This window comes from Citrus clementina, unplaced genomic scaffold (genome assembly GCF_000493195.1).
Source record: "Citrus clementina cultivar Clemenules unplaced genomic scaffold, Citrus_clementina_v1.0 scaffold_3, whole genome shotgun sequence".
NCBI classification, from domain to species: domain Eukaryota; kingdom Viridiplantae; phylum Streptophyta; class Magnoliopsida; order Sapindales; family Rutaceae; genus Citrus; species Citrus x clementina.
Window position 1 is genome coordinate 43,067,334 of NW_006262339.1, and position 16,069 is coordinate 43,083,402.

The 16,069-nt window shown below is 35.2% G+C and overlaps 2 protein-coding genes across 7 annotated transcripts; one reads left to right on the plus strand and one right to left on the minus strand.

The window, feature by feature from the left end:
* Positions 1-673: 673 nt before the first annotated feature.
* On the minus strand, positions 674-5,235 carry LOC18050287 (exocyst complex component EXO84B). The gene is made up of 7 exons (XM_006443710.2): positions 4,998-5,235; positions 4,816-4,913; positions 3,695-4,742; positions 2,608-3,075; positions 2,212-2,397; positions 1,451-1,581; positions 674-1,222 (listed from the first exon to the last, which is right to left on the minus strand). The coding sequence occupies exons 1-7, from the start codon at positions 5,142-5,144 to the stop codon at positions 907-909; spliced, it is 2,394 nt and encodes a 797-aa protein (XP_006443773.1). The 5' UTR covers positions 5,145-5,235; the 3' UTR covers positions 674-906.
* A 1,292-nt stretch (positions 5,236-6,527) lies between these two features.
* LOC18050288 (phospholipid--sterol O-acyltransferase) lies at positions 6,528-14,715 on the plus strand. 6 transcript variants are annotated; one of them, XM_024188116.1, is made up of 17 exons: positions 6,529-6,972; positions 7,493-7,628; positions 7,760-7,904; positions 8,672-8,841; positions 8,946-9,022; positions 9,826-9,876; positions 10,143-10,356; positions 10,439-10,613; positions 11,401-11,500; positions 11,684-11,778; positions 12,085-12,136; positions 12,276-12,347; positions 12,531-12,699; positions 13,279-13,383; positions 13,457-13,541; positions 13,628-13,717; positions 14,194-14,715. In XM_024188116.1, the coding sequence occupies exons 1-16, from the start codon at positions 6,727-6,729 to the stop codon at positions 13,707-13,709; spliced, it is 1,974 nt and encodes a 657-aa protein (XP_024043884.1). In that variant the 5' UTR covers positions 6,529-6,726; the 3' UTR covers positions 13,710-13,717; positions 14,194-14,715. The 6 variants fall into 6 exon arrangements, 5 of the variants coding, with proteins under 5 accessions (XP_024043885.1, XP_024043884.1, XP_024043886.1 ...); XM_024188115.1 differs by having other exon boundaries at positions 6,530-6,972; positions 14,172-14,715; XM_006443712.2 differs by lacking the exon at positions 9,826-9,876 and having other exon boundaries at positions 6,530-6,972; positions 14,172-14,715.
* The last annotated feature ends 1,354 nt before the right edge of the window (positions 14,716-16,069 follow it).

A 16,069-nucleotide genomic window follows, 5' to 3' on the forward strand; every position in this document is an offset into this window, starting at 1 on the left:
TCTTAGACATGACATGGCACGGAACATGTGTCGGACCAAGCCTAAGTGAAGAAAAAAAAAAAAGATATGACATGACATGACTAGAAACACATAATGGGCACGGCACTATAAAAGCATGAGCTCGCATGGACCTTCCTTTGATGGGTGACATGACCTGTTAGCCATCTCTATACTTAATACTTATGATCCAACTACAGTACCTCGAAAATAACTAGCAAATCCAATAATTTGGAGTTTGGACATCATCAAATAATTAGAAAATCAGTGAAATATTTTGACTATCTGCCAATGTTCTAGGGTATGGTTTTCTAAATTAAAAATTAAAAATTTTGGATATTTCATCAATATTTGTTGCGCTTTGCCTGAAGAAGATTTTGTGTACCTATAGGACTTAAAAACTGATCAACGAACTTTTTAAAAATCTTGAAATCCATTTATCTAAAAAAAAATGTATAAATTCTGTCACAATTTTGAAGTATAATAGACCAAAATTTATGACCAGGAAAGTATCTGAAAAAAATTATTCGAACAATTCAATTCACTGAATTTCAACTATAACAGAAGAGACGCAATTGACGATAATAAAATCTTTTTTTTTTTGTCTTTCATGAAGGCAAAAAATAAATTAACATATAAACCATGTAAATCAGTTAGATTGGTTAACTGTCGCATTCTCATAGCTACCACATTATTTTTATTTAATAGAAGAATATGTGTCTTTAATTTGGTCGCAAATTGAAGCAAAATGGTGCAAAAATCATGCATCTTTTTCTTCAATGTCACAACTCTTCATGATCCATCCATCTTGGCTTTGCAGTCTAGAGGAATCTTTCTCTGTGAGTAATTTCAAGCCCTGACAACTCCATTTATGCATCTTCCCCTAGACTAACTCAGTTGCATCATGTGTTAACTGCTTGCCCACTTTTCCTCTTCAAAACCTTCCCTCGCAAAACAATCAACAGAGCTGGAATCTGCATACAACGTTATTGTTTGTGTATTTACCGCAGCTTCTGATTCATCTATGCTCACTTCATCCGCTGAAGAAATTCTACCGTCATCCCGGGAAGAGTCACTTGCACGCTTATTTTGGCTTTCATGTTGTTCTTCTTCACATGTACCAATAAGCTCGTCTTGTAGAAGCGACTTCGTTTCCTGAATCTCAATTAGCTTCTGAATAGCTTTGGTAGCGGCATTCGTAGCCCACTCCTCATCATCAACATACCTAAACAAGGGAAAAAAAACAAAAAGGGTTCTTGGCATCATATACATTGAGACTAATCAATTGAAAAGTAAACATGAACTTGGATAAAAGTTCACTATTGAAATGATTGTACAAGGAGGCAAAGAAAGAGAAAAATATCAACCAAATAAAGTTTGGTTTACTTAATTGATACATGAGCACACAACGACAAGAGAACCAATCACTGAAGAAAGGAGCTTAAAGAATTACCTCTTTGGATCCAGTCCAGCTGAAAGAAAGGCTGAATTCTTCAAAGTCGCAAGAATTGCAGGGTTGTCGGAGAAGTATCCTCCATTCCTTGCAATCTCAACAAGAAAATGTATGTCCAAGACAAACAGTTTCTGTAACAATAAGCATAACAGAACAAGTTCAGCACCTGATCTAACATCAGATAACCTGTACATTATAAACCGCGAAGTAAAATGCCAAATAGAATTCATATGCTCCAACTGATTGATTTTGGGGAAAGGATCTATGAAATTTTAGCATCTGAAGGTACAGGATTGCTTCCAATATGAGATTATGCCAAGGGATGGTAGTTGAAGTAGCAAGATGAGAAAGGAATTGGTGTCGGACTTCAAAATCTTAGACATGTTTTTATTTTCTATGATCGATTCTTCATTTTAAATAACAGTCCCACCTCAACAACCATCGTAGAGATGCTATATGCACACGGCAAGTCGAGGATTAAGTTTTGACTAAGAAGGGAAAAATGAGAAGTATGTTCTAGATGATCTGTTAGAGGGGAAAAGATAACTTATTTCACATGGTAGAATCAGTCAAAGGACATTTAAAATCTCCACAAGCATCCATATACAACCATACAATGGCAGGTCAGCTGATAAACATGCCAAAGAAAGTCAGTTGTGGATGAGATAGCACATGTAAATATGACAATGAACAACACAAAACAGATCAGATACAAGTCTAAAAGATGGAAATTATCAAAGCAAAAGAATAAAAACATATACCTGATCATAAACATCAGAATTTTGTCTGGTTAAATCCTCTTCAGTAAGTGCCCACATCTCTTTGTTATTCGAAATCCAAAGAAATAATGTCTGCACCACCTCCCTCAGTAGCTCCATCAACCAGTCCAGTTCAAAAACATTTTCCTCAGCAAGTTTGTTTACTGTCCTCAGTTCCAAGAATAGAACCTGATTATTGCATGTCAGAATGAATGTGTCTGATCAACTAAATGTCAATCTGTATCTTCATTCTTTCTACTGGTTAATGAAATAGCCTTTAGGTCTTCTTTTCCATATTTTCCTTCTTTATTTTTTGGTTTGTAGTAAAGAGCTTTGGTGCAGTAATATACTAAAGAAAGCAAGGTCTTTGTGCTCATCTATAGAAGAAGAGAATCATACCTGAAATGCAGCAGAGGGCATCACATCACACAGTCTGTTATGATCACCCACATTAACTATGCATGCTTCTGGTCTATGCTCAGAGCCAGCTTTGCAAGACATCATTCGGTTTATCAGTTGCTGGCAGAAATGAGCTCTTAGCCTATCATTAACCTCTTGGATGAACAGCATACAACTATTAAATTCTCCCTGTTGAAAGCTGTCTGATTGATTGATGTCTCTAAAGATCCCTCTAAAAGATCCAAAGAAGAAATGCTCTAGTGTAGATAGATTAGCCAGAATAGAGATTTGTTGTGGCAGTGATTCTGCCGAATTTATTCTTGAACCTCCTTTGTCTGTCACATTTGTTTGACTGTTGATGGCTCTTTCAAGGATGACAACATATTCCTCGAAAAGATCCATGAGTCCTCCAAGAATAGAACCTTCCATTTGAAGGGAAACTAAATGGGTAATTTCTGCAGTGATAGCCTGAAAAGAAGACAGGATATAAGAAAAAGTGAGTTATATCTTAAATTGCATATAACAGACATTACAATACTTCAGATACAAAACACAGAAATTGCTCAACTGGTTCTGGGTTCGTAAATTCAATTCCTGATAATAATAAGCTATCATTACACCGAGAAAGGAGATCAGCTATGGATATGTAATTTCAATTGATTGGCCTGACTAAATTCACTTCTAATTGCAACCTGTTTGGGATATATCAAAGAAAATTAATGTAATTGTGCTTCATATGACACCTCATCATAACTGTCTAGTAGCTTACTTGATACCCTAACATTTCCATGGAAAAACAGTGATGGCTTTGGTATGCTGTAAACTGTAAAAGTTATGGCAGTCTCTTCATATGCTGAAAGTTATCGAGCAGCAAATAATTGCTACTGCAGTCCAGTGAAACAAGATTCAAGGTCATGAATTTTATCTTCCTTCCTTTTTCTCTGAATAAATTCATGACTTCCATGGGCTTAAAGTCAAAAAGCACATGAAGATTTGAGGTAACAATGCACATACCAACAAGGTGGTTCAAAATTCTTCAATTGTAATTGTACTTAAGATTATTAAGTGGTTTTGATCTTACTGTTACCTGGAACAACGTTATAAACTTCCGGCCACTGTTTGTGAGCAGGCAATATTCTGGTTGTTGCCCAAAAACCATAGAAGACCTCGCTTCATTCACAATTCCTGAAACAAGATATCTACCCAGAACCCAGGCATCAGTTGCTGAAAATATGGTAATCACATTCTTAAAATGCTCTATATGTATCTGTAGAACTTCTTCCATGCAAGGTCGAATCTGCTTGATAAAAAATGGCCGCAATTCTAACTTCTGAGTTTCTAACAAGGTGCAAAAGGACATCGCACACTGCACAGCTTGTACAGCTGTGGACAATCCACCACTTAATTCAGAGATGTGCTTAACATACTTGTTAAAATTAGAAACAAAGACTTCAATTTCTTCACAGGCCCACCGAATAAATTCCGAAGCAGAAGGTGAAGTTTCTCCATATAACATTACAAAGCTCCTTGCAGCTTGAGAAATCATTGAAAACACAAATTTTACTAGTTCCCTAATATAAACCCCATGTGAGAAAGATTTTGAAGACTCAATACTATGTATCCCAGTTGCAATACGTGAATGGTAGTACTTAAGCAGTAACTGAGTAGCAAGATGGCTGTCACCCAATCTGCAAAATTGCACTAGTGTCTTTTGAAGTTCTGCTGCAGATACTCGTGGGTTCTCAGCCACTAGTGTTAACTGCAACATGACCATGGCCTTTCTTTCAGAAATCGCACATTCATATCGCGCTAAAACATCTGATGGAGAATCACCATCATATTGTAATCGTTGGACATTTTCCCTCTCCAGTTCTAAAATGGTTATCGCTTCGTCAATCCTGTTCTCAGCCAGGATAATGTCCAGGGTTTCGGATACATTACTGATGTGAGCCTCCATTTCACTCGGAGTAGATGGCTCAGCAGTTACAGATTCCTGAACGACCAATTCAATTGACTCTTTTGATAAAGCCTTTAAATAAACATTTACCAAGTCTTTTACAAGTCTTCTTTGGAAAGCAACTTGGCTTTTCAGTTGCGTTAGTTGCTTTTTCATGCCTTCTACTTCCTCAAATACTCTGCACACACGATAATGTGAATGCAAATTCATAGAAAACAGTTACTCTGCAGAGAATATTCAGCAGAAATTACCTAATAAAGGCTGCATAGTTGTGAAAAATATTCCTGTGAAAATCTTCATCTGATTCTGCCTTTAATTCAAGAAGTTCGGAGCAAAGATGATTAATCCCCTACGATCAACAGCAAATTACAGTAACTGCACCAACCAATCGGAATCAACCTACTTATATTTACTTAAAAGGAAAGAAAATTACCTTGGCAGCCATGGATTGGAGCTCTGTCTCGTCGGCCGGGTCACAGGAAGCGGACGAAATTTCGGAGCTTGCATTGGAGAGCGGTGAGTTTTCCAAATTCTGGTGGTCTCTGAACCGGAACCTTGATGACGTGGAAGGCTTTTCCATTGCGACTGATTGAGAGCTTCAGGGGAGGACGAGACGTGAGCCGGCTGCATCATTGAAAGAAAAGGTGCCGTTTGGAGCAGTCTGTCGTCGTTTTGTGGCATTGCTGCTTCGGTTTCTTCGTTCAAGTTGTTTAAATTGCTCGTCTTCTCGTCGTTTTGTTCTCGTCTTCTTGTCGTTTTGTTCTTCATTTTCAGTTACTTCTGCAGTTGGGCGATTGGCGCCATTGGCCATTTTGATGGAACGGTGTCGTTTGTTGACCAATTAAAACTGGATCACGGCTTAGGTTTTCGATCGGCTTATTTTCACATTAAATTATTTAATTTGTATTTGATGAAATTATCATTTGAAATTAATTTTTCAAACGCAGGTTCGAGTTCTCTTATAAGCAATTCATGCGTCTTTCCCAAAATAAAGTTTTGGGTGAAAGTTAATATTATTTTTTTGGGTAAAGTAAATATATCTTCAATAATATATGCAGTTTTTTGAGGTTAAATATGTGATCTGTATTATCATAAAACATATGTAGTTGGTCTCAATAGAATTTGCATATACAATTATAAATATTACTAGACCTTTGATTATACAATATATGTACAATACATATCAGTAATTTAAAAAATAAATAAATCTTAACTGAAAATATTAATTATGGATTAATATTACTCCATGCATGCAAGACTTTTTGAATTGACTCATTGGAAGTGTTTGTCAACATCACATAAAAAAGTTTGTCAAAATCCTGCTGAGGTTATATGAGCTGTGAAGCAGTTAACACATGAAGGGCCAAATTTTGGCTCAAGGAAAGCTGTCCATCTTAACAATAGAAAAAAAAAAAAAAAAAAAAAAGTAAATCATGATTACCATGACACAACTTAAATATCTAAACTTGAAAAGTGCCAAAAAATAGATTTTAAAAAATCATCAATTCTCTATGTCTATTTGTGTATATATATATATAGGACATACGGTTGGACCAAAAAAGAAAGAATAAACTTGACTTAAAAAAAGCCATCAATCTTGACTTAAAATGAAATAGAATAGTTAAACCATAATTATCATAAAAAAAAATATCCGATATTTAGCAGCAGGACAAGGAGTGCCAAATTTAAATTCAATAAGAGTCATGAATTTCACATGAAACAATAAAGTTGTTCTTGTCTTAGATGAGACAAATTTATCATGCAAATTGTGCAATATTCATCAAATTCTACCATTTAAATTTGTAGTTTAAGCTTAGCCAAAGGTGACTGTGAATGTGCGATTGCGATGAGGCTAGAAACTATGTATGAATAACGTGGCACGTAAGTAATAAGTTAGAAAAAATGAGAAGAAGTAATTATTATAATATTTTAATAAATTTGAAAATAAATGCCGCAGGTCTAAGACCAGATGAAGTGCTATTACCTATACGGCATCGTCTATAGATCTTTATCTCAGCAGCGGCACGATGTTGACTAACGAAGGGCAAAGGCCACTATAGGAAATAAAAAGATTTTCCCCTATATCATGGAAATGCCAACTCCCAACGACTGGACCGTCATTGCAATACAAGGAGCGACGACGCTGACCCTCTCTCTGAACAATGCAAATGATGGTACCGACACGTCGTTTCGCTGTCGTGCTCGTCCTCCTCCTCGTCGTTCTGCTTGGAGTCCTGCGCGATGCCTCCGCGAAAGGCGGCGAGTTCACCGGGGACTACCCCAAGTTGTCCGGAATCATAATTCCAGGCTTTGCGTCGACTCAGCTGAGAGCATGGTCAATCCTCGACTGTCCGTACTCTCCTCTCGATTTCAACCCTCTCGACCTCGTCTGGCTCGACACTACCAAAGTAAAGCTTCTCGCATTACACACTTTAATTGCAATTACAATTTTAATTGTGCGGATCACGTGATTGTATTATTCACTGATTTAAATTGTTCATTTCTTGTTATGTTTGTATATTTATTCGAAGCATGTTAGATGTACGGAGAATTCGAATCCTCTCGACTTTGGCTAAGCCAAACAAGTTTTCTTTTTCTTTTTTCTTTTTACCAAAAGTGCTTTCAAAGTAACTAATCGCTTTTCCGTCGATACTTTTCAAATAAAAGAAACGCTTGGAATGCATTTTGAAAAACAATATCTTGTAGGTACTCTTTTAGGAAGTCCTTTTCGGATAAAAAAAAACAAAAAAAAAACGACTTGATTTATCCTGACAAATTGACGAGTGCTTTTCAAAAATGGCTTTACGAGCTTCTACTGAAAGCGCTTTCATTTAAAGTACTCTGTTCACACACACTTCTAATATTGTATTGCTAAAAAAGTTGATCATGTTCTGAAGGTTTTGTATCCATGTTTAATTGTTAATGCAGCTTCTTTCTGCTGTGAACTGTTGGCTTAAGTGCATGACACTAGATCCTTACAATCAAACAGATAATCCCGAATGCAAGTCTCGACCTGATAGTGGTCTTTCTGCAATTACAGAACTTGATCCAGGTTATATAACAGGTAAATCTTGTATTTCCCGTCTTGTCTTGCTTCTTTTCAGATTGATCTTCTTTTTTACATAATGCTTCTTTTATTTCTGTTTTCTTTTGGTGTTCTGTTGCGCTTGAATAAAACCTTGCCTTATGGTTCAGGTCCACTGTCATCAGTGTGGAAAGAATGGGTTAAGTGGTGCATTGAGTTTGGTATAGAGGCTAATTCAATCATTGCCGCTCCATATGATTGGAGATTGTCACCGTCAAAGCTCGAGGAGAGAGACCTTTATTTTCACAAACTAAAGTTTGTATTTTCCTTCATAAATATCTTTACGTGTGCTATAGCTACTTACCATCATTCACTTATTGGATATCTATCTGCCTATTAGCTACAGCTTACCTCATTAATCCCCTAAAGTATGAAACCTATGAAATTAATTATAAAAAATAGTTGAAATGGACGGGATTTTGATGTAATCAACTGATAACTTTGTGAATAAAGTAGTTGCTTGTTTGTTTAGCAAATATTTCTTTTTAAGATTTTTATTTACCTCAATATATGTTTTAGCCACTTCTCTTAGATTCATATAAATTAATCAAACCGTAAATCAGTTTCGATAAATTAAAAGTAAATGGATTCTATGTCGTGTAATTCTGGACTTGAGATTTGATTTATTTGTAATTATGGCAGTGCATAGTTGGCATAAAAAGTTGAAGTTATTTCTGTATGTATAAGTGTTAATGATTGGAAAATTGAAATACCAATATAATAATGTGTTCTTAGAAAGTGTAGCACATATTATAATAGTATAATCCAAATCGAAATATGGAAGTTCTTTATGTTTCACTTCTGGTATCAGCTGGTTATTTGTCGTTCCATCTCTAGTACTCAAAAACACTAGCTGCATGCATCCACTTGGATAGAAATCCTTAAGTAAAAACTTTTAGGACATCTCATTGATGATAAAATTAGTGATTACTAAAATGTGTAGCTATGTCAATCATCTGTTCATAAATTATTATTTTGAGAAAGGAGTTAACTCAGTGATTGATTGGAAAATATTCTTGCAGGTTGACATTTGAAACTGCCCTTAAACTTCGTGGTGGCCCCTCATTAGTTCTTGCTCATTCATTGGGTAATAATGTGTTTCGTTACTTTCTGGAGTGGCTAAAGTTAGAAATTCCCCCAAAACAATATATCAAATGGCTGGATGAACACATTCATGCCTATTTCGCTGTAGGTAAGATCAGTTTGCATCTAAACTATTTCCTACTGGGCAGAGTCATTTCGATGATCGTAGATGCTCATTATTTGGCTCTTTTTTTTGGGGGGGTGTGGGGGCAGGATCTCCTTTTCTTGGTGCAACTCAAACAGTCAAAGCAACACTTTCTGGTGAAACATTTGGCCTCCCAGTTTCTGAGGTATTCTTTTTCTTTTTACATCTCTATTTTGTTCCTTTTCTTCTACTTCTCTTTGCCAAGTATCACTGTTAACCATATAGTTTTTTAAACTTTTGTAACATGTAATTGCATCTTGCTTTTATTTGAGTAATTAACTTCTACTTTCACACCTTTTCTTCTTGGTTGCCATTCCTAACTGCATTATACATTTCAAATTTAAGCTACTCCAATCTCTAGTTTAAGGTGCACCAACATAAGAATCAGTTTATTGTTGTTGCATGGTAATATAACTTGCATGGCTGGCCATGTGGTGCAGTGGAATTTTCTAAATGTCTCTTGTTGACTGAGTGGCTGCAATATCTTTGTACTCTAAATCACAGTTTGCATGATCTGGTGCGATGCTAGAACCTCAAAAAAGCTACTTACTCATCTGCATGTTTAGATGACCCTCCGTTCTGTGAAATATCAAACTTGTATTGGAATTTGAATTAACCTAGGTAATTTACATGTATGTAATATACAATAAACCTCGGTAAATTCGTACTCGATAATTTGATAATCTCGATTAAATTATAGTGTTTGCTGGTCCCGACTTGAGGCCAACATTATAAGTTAGCAATTCGATAAATTTAGAATAATAAATTTTTTGAAAATTTCTATTTTCTATAGGACCCACTTTCTATATAAATTAATAATTACTAAACTAAATCCACATGATATGTCCATGTGGCTATTGTAAAATATGTTCGCAATGTTGTTTGCTTCTTAAAATTGACTTCGACTTAAATCTTACCTCTAACTTCTTTTGTAATGCATAATTCCAGTTGGTATTGTCATTTTGCAACAAGAAATTATTCAACAAGAAATTATGCAAGGTAAATCAATACTATAAACATGATCATATTTTCTAAAATAAGGAATATCTTCATAAATTAATAATTGATTAATTAATATTTGTTTAACAAATAGATTTTCTATGGTCCCGAGACTATTAATTTATTGAGATTTTACTGTTGATTTTGACTTTTTTTGGCATTCATTATTTTTTCCAGAGCTACAGGATGTGTATTATTGTTGCCTTGTACTATTGGATTTGGTAGTTTGTTAACATGTGTGTAATATTAATTTTGCAAGCTATCAGGGAACAGCTCGATCGATGTTCAGTTCTTTTGGTTCGTCATTATGGATGATGCCATTTTCAAAATATTGTAGAGCTGATAACAAGTACTGGAAGCATTTTTCCGGGGGTACAAGGAAGGATCATCACATACATCAGTGTGATGAACAAGAATTTCGGTCAAACTATTCTGGATGGCCAACAAATTTAATCAATATCGAAATTCCTTCGATACGTGGTAGGACTCTAGACTCTCATGTAATCTTTTGAGACAATTTATCATTCAGCTTATCCGCTTTATTCACATCTTAAAATGGCAGGACTTGAGGCTTATCCATCAGTCTCAGAAGTAGCTCATAACAACTTTTCCAGCATAGAATGTGGACTTCCTACTCAGTTATCCTTCTCTGCTCGTGAAATATCAGACGGAACCTTTTTCAAGGCAATCGAGGATTATGATCCAGAAAGCAAGAGGCTTCTTCACCTATTAGAGAAGTGGGTATTGTCTCAGTTATAGTCAATGAAGCTCTTTGTATATAATGTGTAATGTGGAATTTCAAATATAAGAACTTCCCCTAGATTGTCCTTGTAGTGTTAGAATCCACATTCCGTCGAAGTAACTTCAAGTTTTTATCTGTTTTTTCTAAAGCAACACAATTTCATCTTATTTTTAACATTACTTTTACTTCTCTAAGGTTGTTATGTCAGATGCCAAGCATCCATACAGTGATTGGCACTTGCATTTATTGCCATCTCAATCATTTTCTAACACATGCCTATGTTAAGGAGAAAAAATCAATGTGGCTTTGGAAGTTTCTGAAGGGGATGATATTCATTATCAAAGCCCCTTGGAGTCCTGTCCCCAGAATGTTTTCGGGATGAATATGCTTTTATGTGGTATCTGTGATAGATGCTGTTCAGTAAAGTTGGATGTATTCTCTGCAACATAAGACACACTTGTATAAGAAGATTATTCTCAAGGTCTCTGAGTCGCATTTGTCTTGCTAAGTTGATCGATCTATGGGGGTGATTAGGCAGGCAGTTGTCAAATATAAGCTTTTTACAGCATCGATGTGGTTGTTTTACTAAAGAATGTCTACATGAATGCCATCCAAAGGGGATAAAAAAGAAACAAACACATTAAAAATTGTTTGTTGATTTAACTCTATATTGGAAGTTTCTGTTAATTTTTTCTGGGGCTAAATATTAAACACAAATGGTGTTGTTATTTCGTTATTTGTGCTTTTCAACATGCCTGTGATCTCAATGCTTTATTTTTCAGGTCATATCATGGTGATCCTGTTCTGAATCCTCTCACACCCTGGGACAGACCACCTATAAAAAATATATTTTGCATCTATGGAATAGACTCAAAGACTGAGGTAAGATTCTATTGTCTGAATAGATCTGCTTGTTGGATTGGTCTTGATTGCAGTTTTACTAGTTGCTCTGTTATTTATTATATTGTTGGTATTTTCTTGGGAAGTTTATTAGCGCCCTTTCTGTTTTTAGCTCATAACCTTGTGGTGAATAAAGTTCTGTCATCTTGACTGTGGCAAAGCCAGGTGGGATACTATTTTGCACCTAGTGGCAAGCCTTACCCTGATAATTGGATCATAACAGATGTCATTTACGAAATTGAAGGATCTCTCTTCTCAAGGTAAGTGTCCCTTCCCAACTGGATTGAATCAAATTAAACAGCATAGAAACAGACATAGTGTTCAAGAATGTGTAGAAGCATCCCTCGGCATTAAAGTGGCAATATTACACAAATTATTCTATCATAAATCTCCTTTTCAACTCAAATTGGAGACTGACATGTATATGTGACTGACACATTTCTAGGTGTAATCTAGACAGTAGTTGTTATACTTATTGATTGTATATTGAGCATAAGGTTGCCTGGATACTAGTTGTAATAATCTTTGTAAGCTGTTACACATATATCTTTGTACTGTTTTGGCAGGTCAGGTAATTTGGTTGAAGGAAATCCAGGACCAACCAGTGGGGATGAGACGGTGAGCTCAAGACATTTTATCTGTGATTGTGCATTCCATAGTAAAACACATCTAGATTTCGGGCATATGTCTTATGATTAGCTTTTCCAAACTGCATATATTCCATTTAGCTTCAGCAAATACAGTGTCTCTGTTATAGGTACCATACCATTCTCTCTCTTGGTGCAAAAACTGGCTTGGGCCCAAGGTGAACATAACAAGGGCTCCTCAGGTATTTCTACTCAATGCATCAAATAAATTGTGTGTGTGTGTATCAGTGCACTTCCGTGCTTAGTGCTCTCTTTCTCTCTTTGTGATAGAAAAGTGAAACATGCTTTGATAGAAAAGTGAAACATTGTTGTGTACCAGAAAACTTATCTTTATGAGTTTTATTCATTTCTTCTGGGAATTGCAGTCTGAGCACGATGGATCTGACATACAAGTTGAATTGAATGTAGAACATCAAGATGAAGCAGACATTGTTCCCAACATGACAAGGTCACCAAGGGTCAAGTACATAACCTATTATGAAGATTCTGAAAGTATCCCAGGAAGGAAGACAGCTGTTTGGGAGCTTGATAAAGGTAGATAACATGTCCCTGAAGTGCTCAGAAACTGATGCTTTATTTTTCACCAGAACTTAGAACTACAAATCATGCCACACTACATTCTTATGGCTAGTCTCATTGGAGACAACAGGATGTAGTCAATCATGAAGGGCCACTAAATCCATCTAAAAGCATGGCTCTCACAGATTTGGGATGATTTTTAGTGTTCTATTTACTTCTACAAGATGTCTAACTATGGTCTATGAGTTTTAAATAGCTAGGGAAATTTCTTCGTTGTTAATTTACTTTTGGAAACTGGAACTTGTATTTATACTGGTTTATTTGGATTGGAATAAGAGGAAACCGAAAGGATGAAAGAATAGCTTGAAGAATTCATCTTTGATTCAATATTTCATGTTATGCAGATGGGTTACTGATTGCTATGGAAGTTGCAAATTTATTGTTCTTTGAAAGATTACTGGCTGCATCACATCCGTTGGCTTCATATTAGAAAAAGTGATTGATTATTTCTATTGGAATAAGAAAAAGATTTGATTTCTTATCAGAGTATCAGCTTCAACTTTCATTCATCAAATTGACACTATCTTTCTGTAGCAAATCACAGGAACATTGTTAGATCCCCAGTTCTAATGCGGGAAGTGTGGCTCCAGATGTGGCATGATACTCGTCCTGATGCAACGTTAAAATTTGTTACGAAAGGTGAATCTTGCTTCATATTCTTTCTGTTCTTGGACATTACCTTTAGTTTGTTTACTGATAATTAGTTTAACAGCTAAGCGCGGACCTCTAAGGGATGAGGACTGTTATTGGGATTACGGGAAAGCTCGATGCGCATGGCCTGAATACTGCGAGTACAGGTTATGAGCTTTATCATCACTTTTTTTATCTCCCGTTGTTTCCTAAAGTAAAAGGAAGATCTCATATCTGACATGAGATGAGGCAGGTATAATTTTGGGGATGTTCACCTAGGACAGAGCTGTAGGATAAAGAATTCTCCAACCTATCTACTCTCGCATTATGTATAAACTGGAAGGTATATATCAATTCTTCTTCTTTATCGAAGTACAAAATATATTACCAATTGAGCTTAAATCATGAGAGTGAAACTAAGAAATAAGAGCAATTGTGCAGTGCTGTGATGTTTAACTGCAGTGCCTCACCTTCTCCTAAGATACACATATTTTTCATAATTATTTTATTTTTTATCCAGACAATCTCTCATGTTTCTGCCAGCAGTTTTTTATCTGCCCCTTCAGATAAACGTTGCTGGAAGTATAACTGTTGATGTGAACTCAGAATCCTGAAGCAGTTTCTTAGGACCATTTGTCTTTTTATCCAAACAACTCTCACATCTTTACTCCTGTGTAATTTTTTGTCTCCTTGCTATATTATGGGGTTGGTTGATTTTCTAACTGTAGTCTGTAGAACATTTGGATATGCAAAATTTGTAACTTATGCCTTTAGATAATCTTCCATTGTTTGCTCAGGATCTTTTGTTGCTCTGCACAGATCAAACACGTCCACATTGTTGCTAATTGTTGCCATGACTGGTGTTTCCCATGCATAAGGGATTTGATCTAGTCTCTTTGGAAAATGAAGTCTTTTCTTGTATGCTAAACACAAGTAGGATTTGTCTCTGGAAGCCACAGAGTCGGCAGGAGTTGTATTTGGAAATATCAGCTTCCTCGATCATTCATCTTCAGGTTGCCACTGAACTTGATTTGCTTCATCACCAATCAGCTTTCTGCAAAACCATATATTTACTGCCCAACTCCAGTTAAACCATCATCAACGCAATGTAGATTTAGATGCTAATCAAGAAGTTTGTTGACGGAGTTACTCTCGAGCATTCAGGTACAGAGAAGTCGACGGTCGTAACGGCCACCTGTTGAATAAAACATTAAATGATTTTGGGTTGTATAATGAATAATGAATCAATTTTCGTGTAATTCGTAGTTTCGTAGACTAGTGTAAAACCTTTGTATCTTTAACTCATTTTACAACATAAGCAATTATTCTTTTTACCTGTAAGATATGGTAAATCGGCTCCACGTTAAAATTTCAAAGGGGTGAAGCGGTAGAGAATTTCAAGCAGCTCCTTGATTGGTTGGCATATGCTCTTATTGGTAGGACTTAACAAGTCAGTCTAAAACTTTACAGTTTCTCTACTAGTTAGTTAAACCAATTGATCTAAGCTCTCCTAATCCAAATGCAGTTTAACTTTAACATTGTTGTCACCACTGAGATGTAACCTTATTATGGGTGCGTTTGGGATTGAGGTTGAGCAGCTGTAATTTAAAAGGTACAGTACTAAAGTATTTGGTAAATATTAACTGTTGTAACTTGTAAGATATATTGATATGATTTTTTACTTATATAGTGAAAAATATATTATATCTTTAATAATTTTATCAAAATTATTATTTAAAATTTATATTTATTACATATTATTAATTTTTGTTTGATAGTTACAATTTTTTTCCACAGCAGCTGTACTTTAAAAGTTACAGCACCTCAATTAAATATGAGTCTTATATATCTCAAAAATATGAGTCTCATTATAGAACAAGCTGCCTTCGACAATGGTCTCACTGAATCCATACAACCCCAACATCAAATCAACAATTTATACAAAGGCGTATCTCAAGTTTTGAATGTTTTGGCATTAAAAAACTGAAATCTAAGGATGACGACATTTTCTATGAGTTCTAAGTTTGGGTTAGATATGGGTCCTCTAAAAGGCTAAAAATAAAAAATAAAATCGGGTTTATTTCAAGAATAGGCTTAAGACCCAACAAAATTTTGAGTTTAAATGCAGTAATTTTGTCGAGTCCCCAAACTAGAATCGAAAACATTTTTAATTAATTAAAAATTATGAAAAAGTACAAAAAGCTCTCTCTCTCTCTCTCTTCTCATTTGATTTTTGAATTGTGATTTTGAATTTTCCAACCATGAGAATTTGTTTTTTTTTTTTCTGTTTTCGATCATCGAAATTTCCCTCTTCTTATTCTTATTTAGATCTACAAGTGCAAAATTCATCAAAAAGAGATACTCACACACCTCACCTTTGCATTTTTTTTTAATGTATTATTATCACTGTTATATTGACTCGAGTTAATCTCCTCTCTTTGTTTTCCTTTTTCTTTTCTCAGTCTTTTTTCACTTACTCTTTTATTTCCTTTTTTTTTGTTTCTTCTTTAATTTTTCCTTCTTATTTCAAAAAAGTTCGCTTGATTTATTAATTATATATTCGGTGTTTAACCAATTAATTAATTAAAAGGTATTTATTATTACCAAGGCAAATAATGGTAAAATTATCATGTTTTTAAAGTTTTGGACTATAGTATAATTATTATGTTTTTTTAAATAAAATATGTAAAAATTG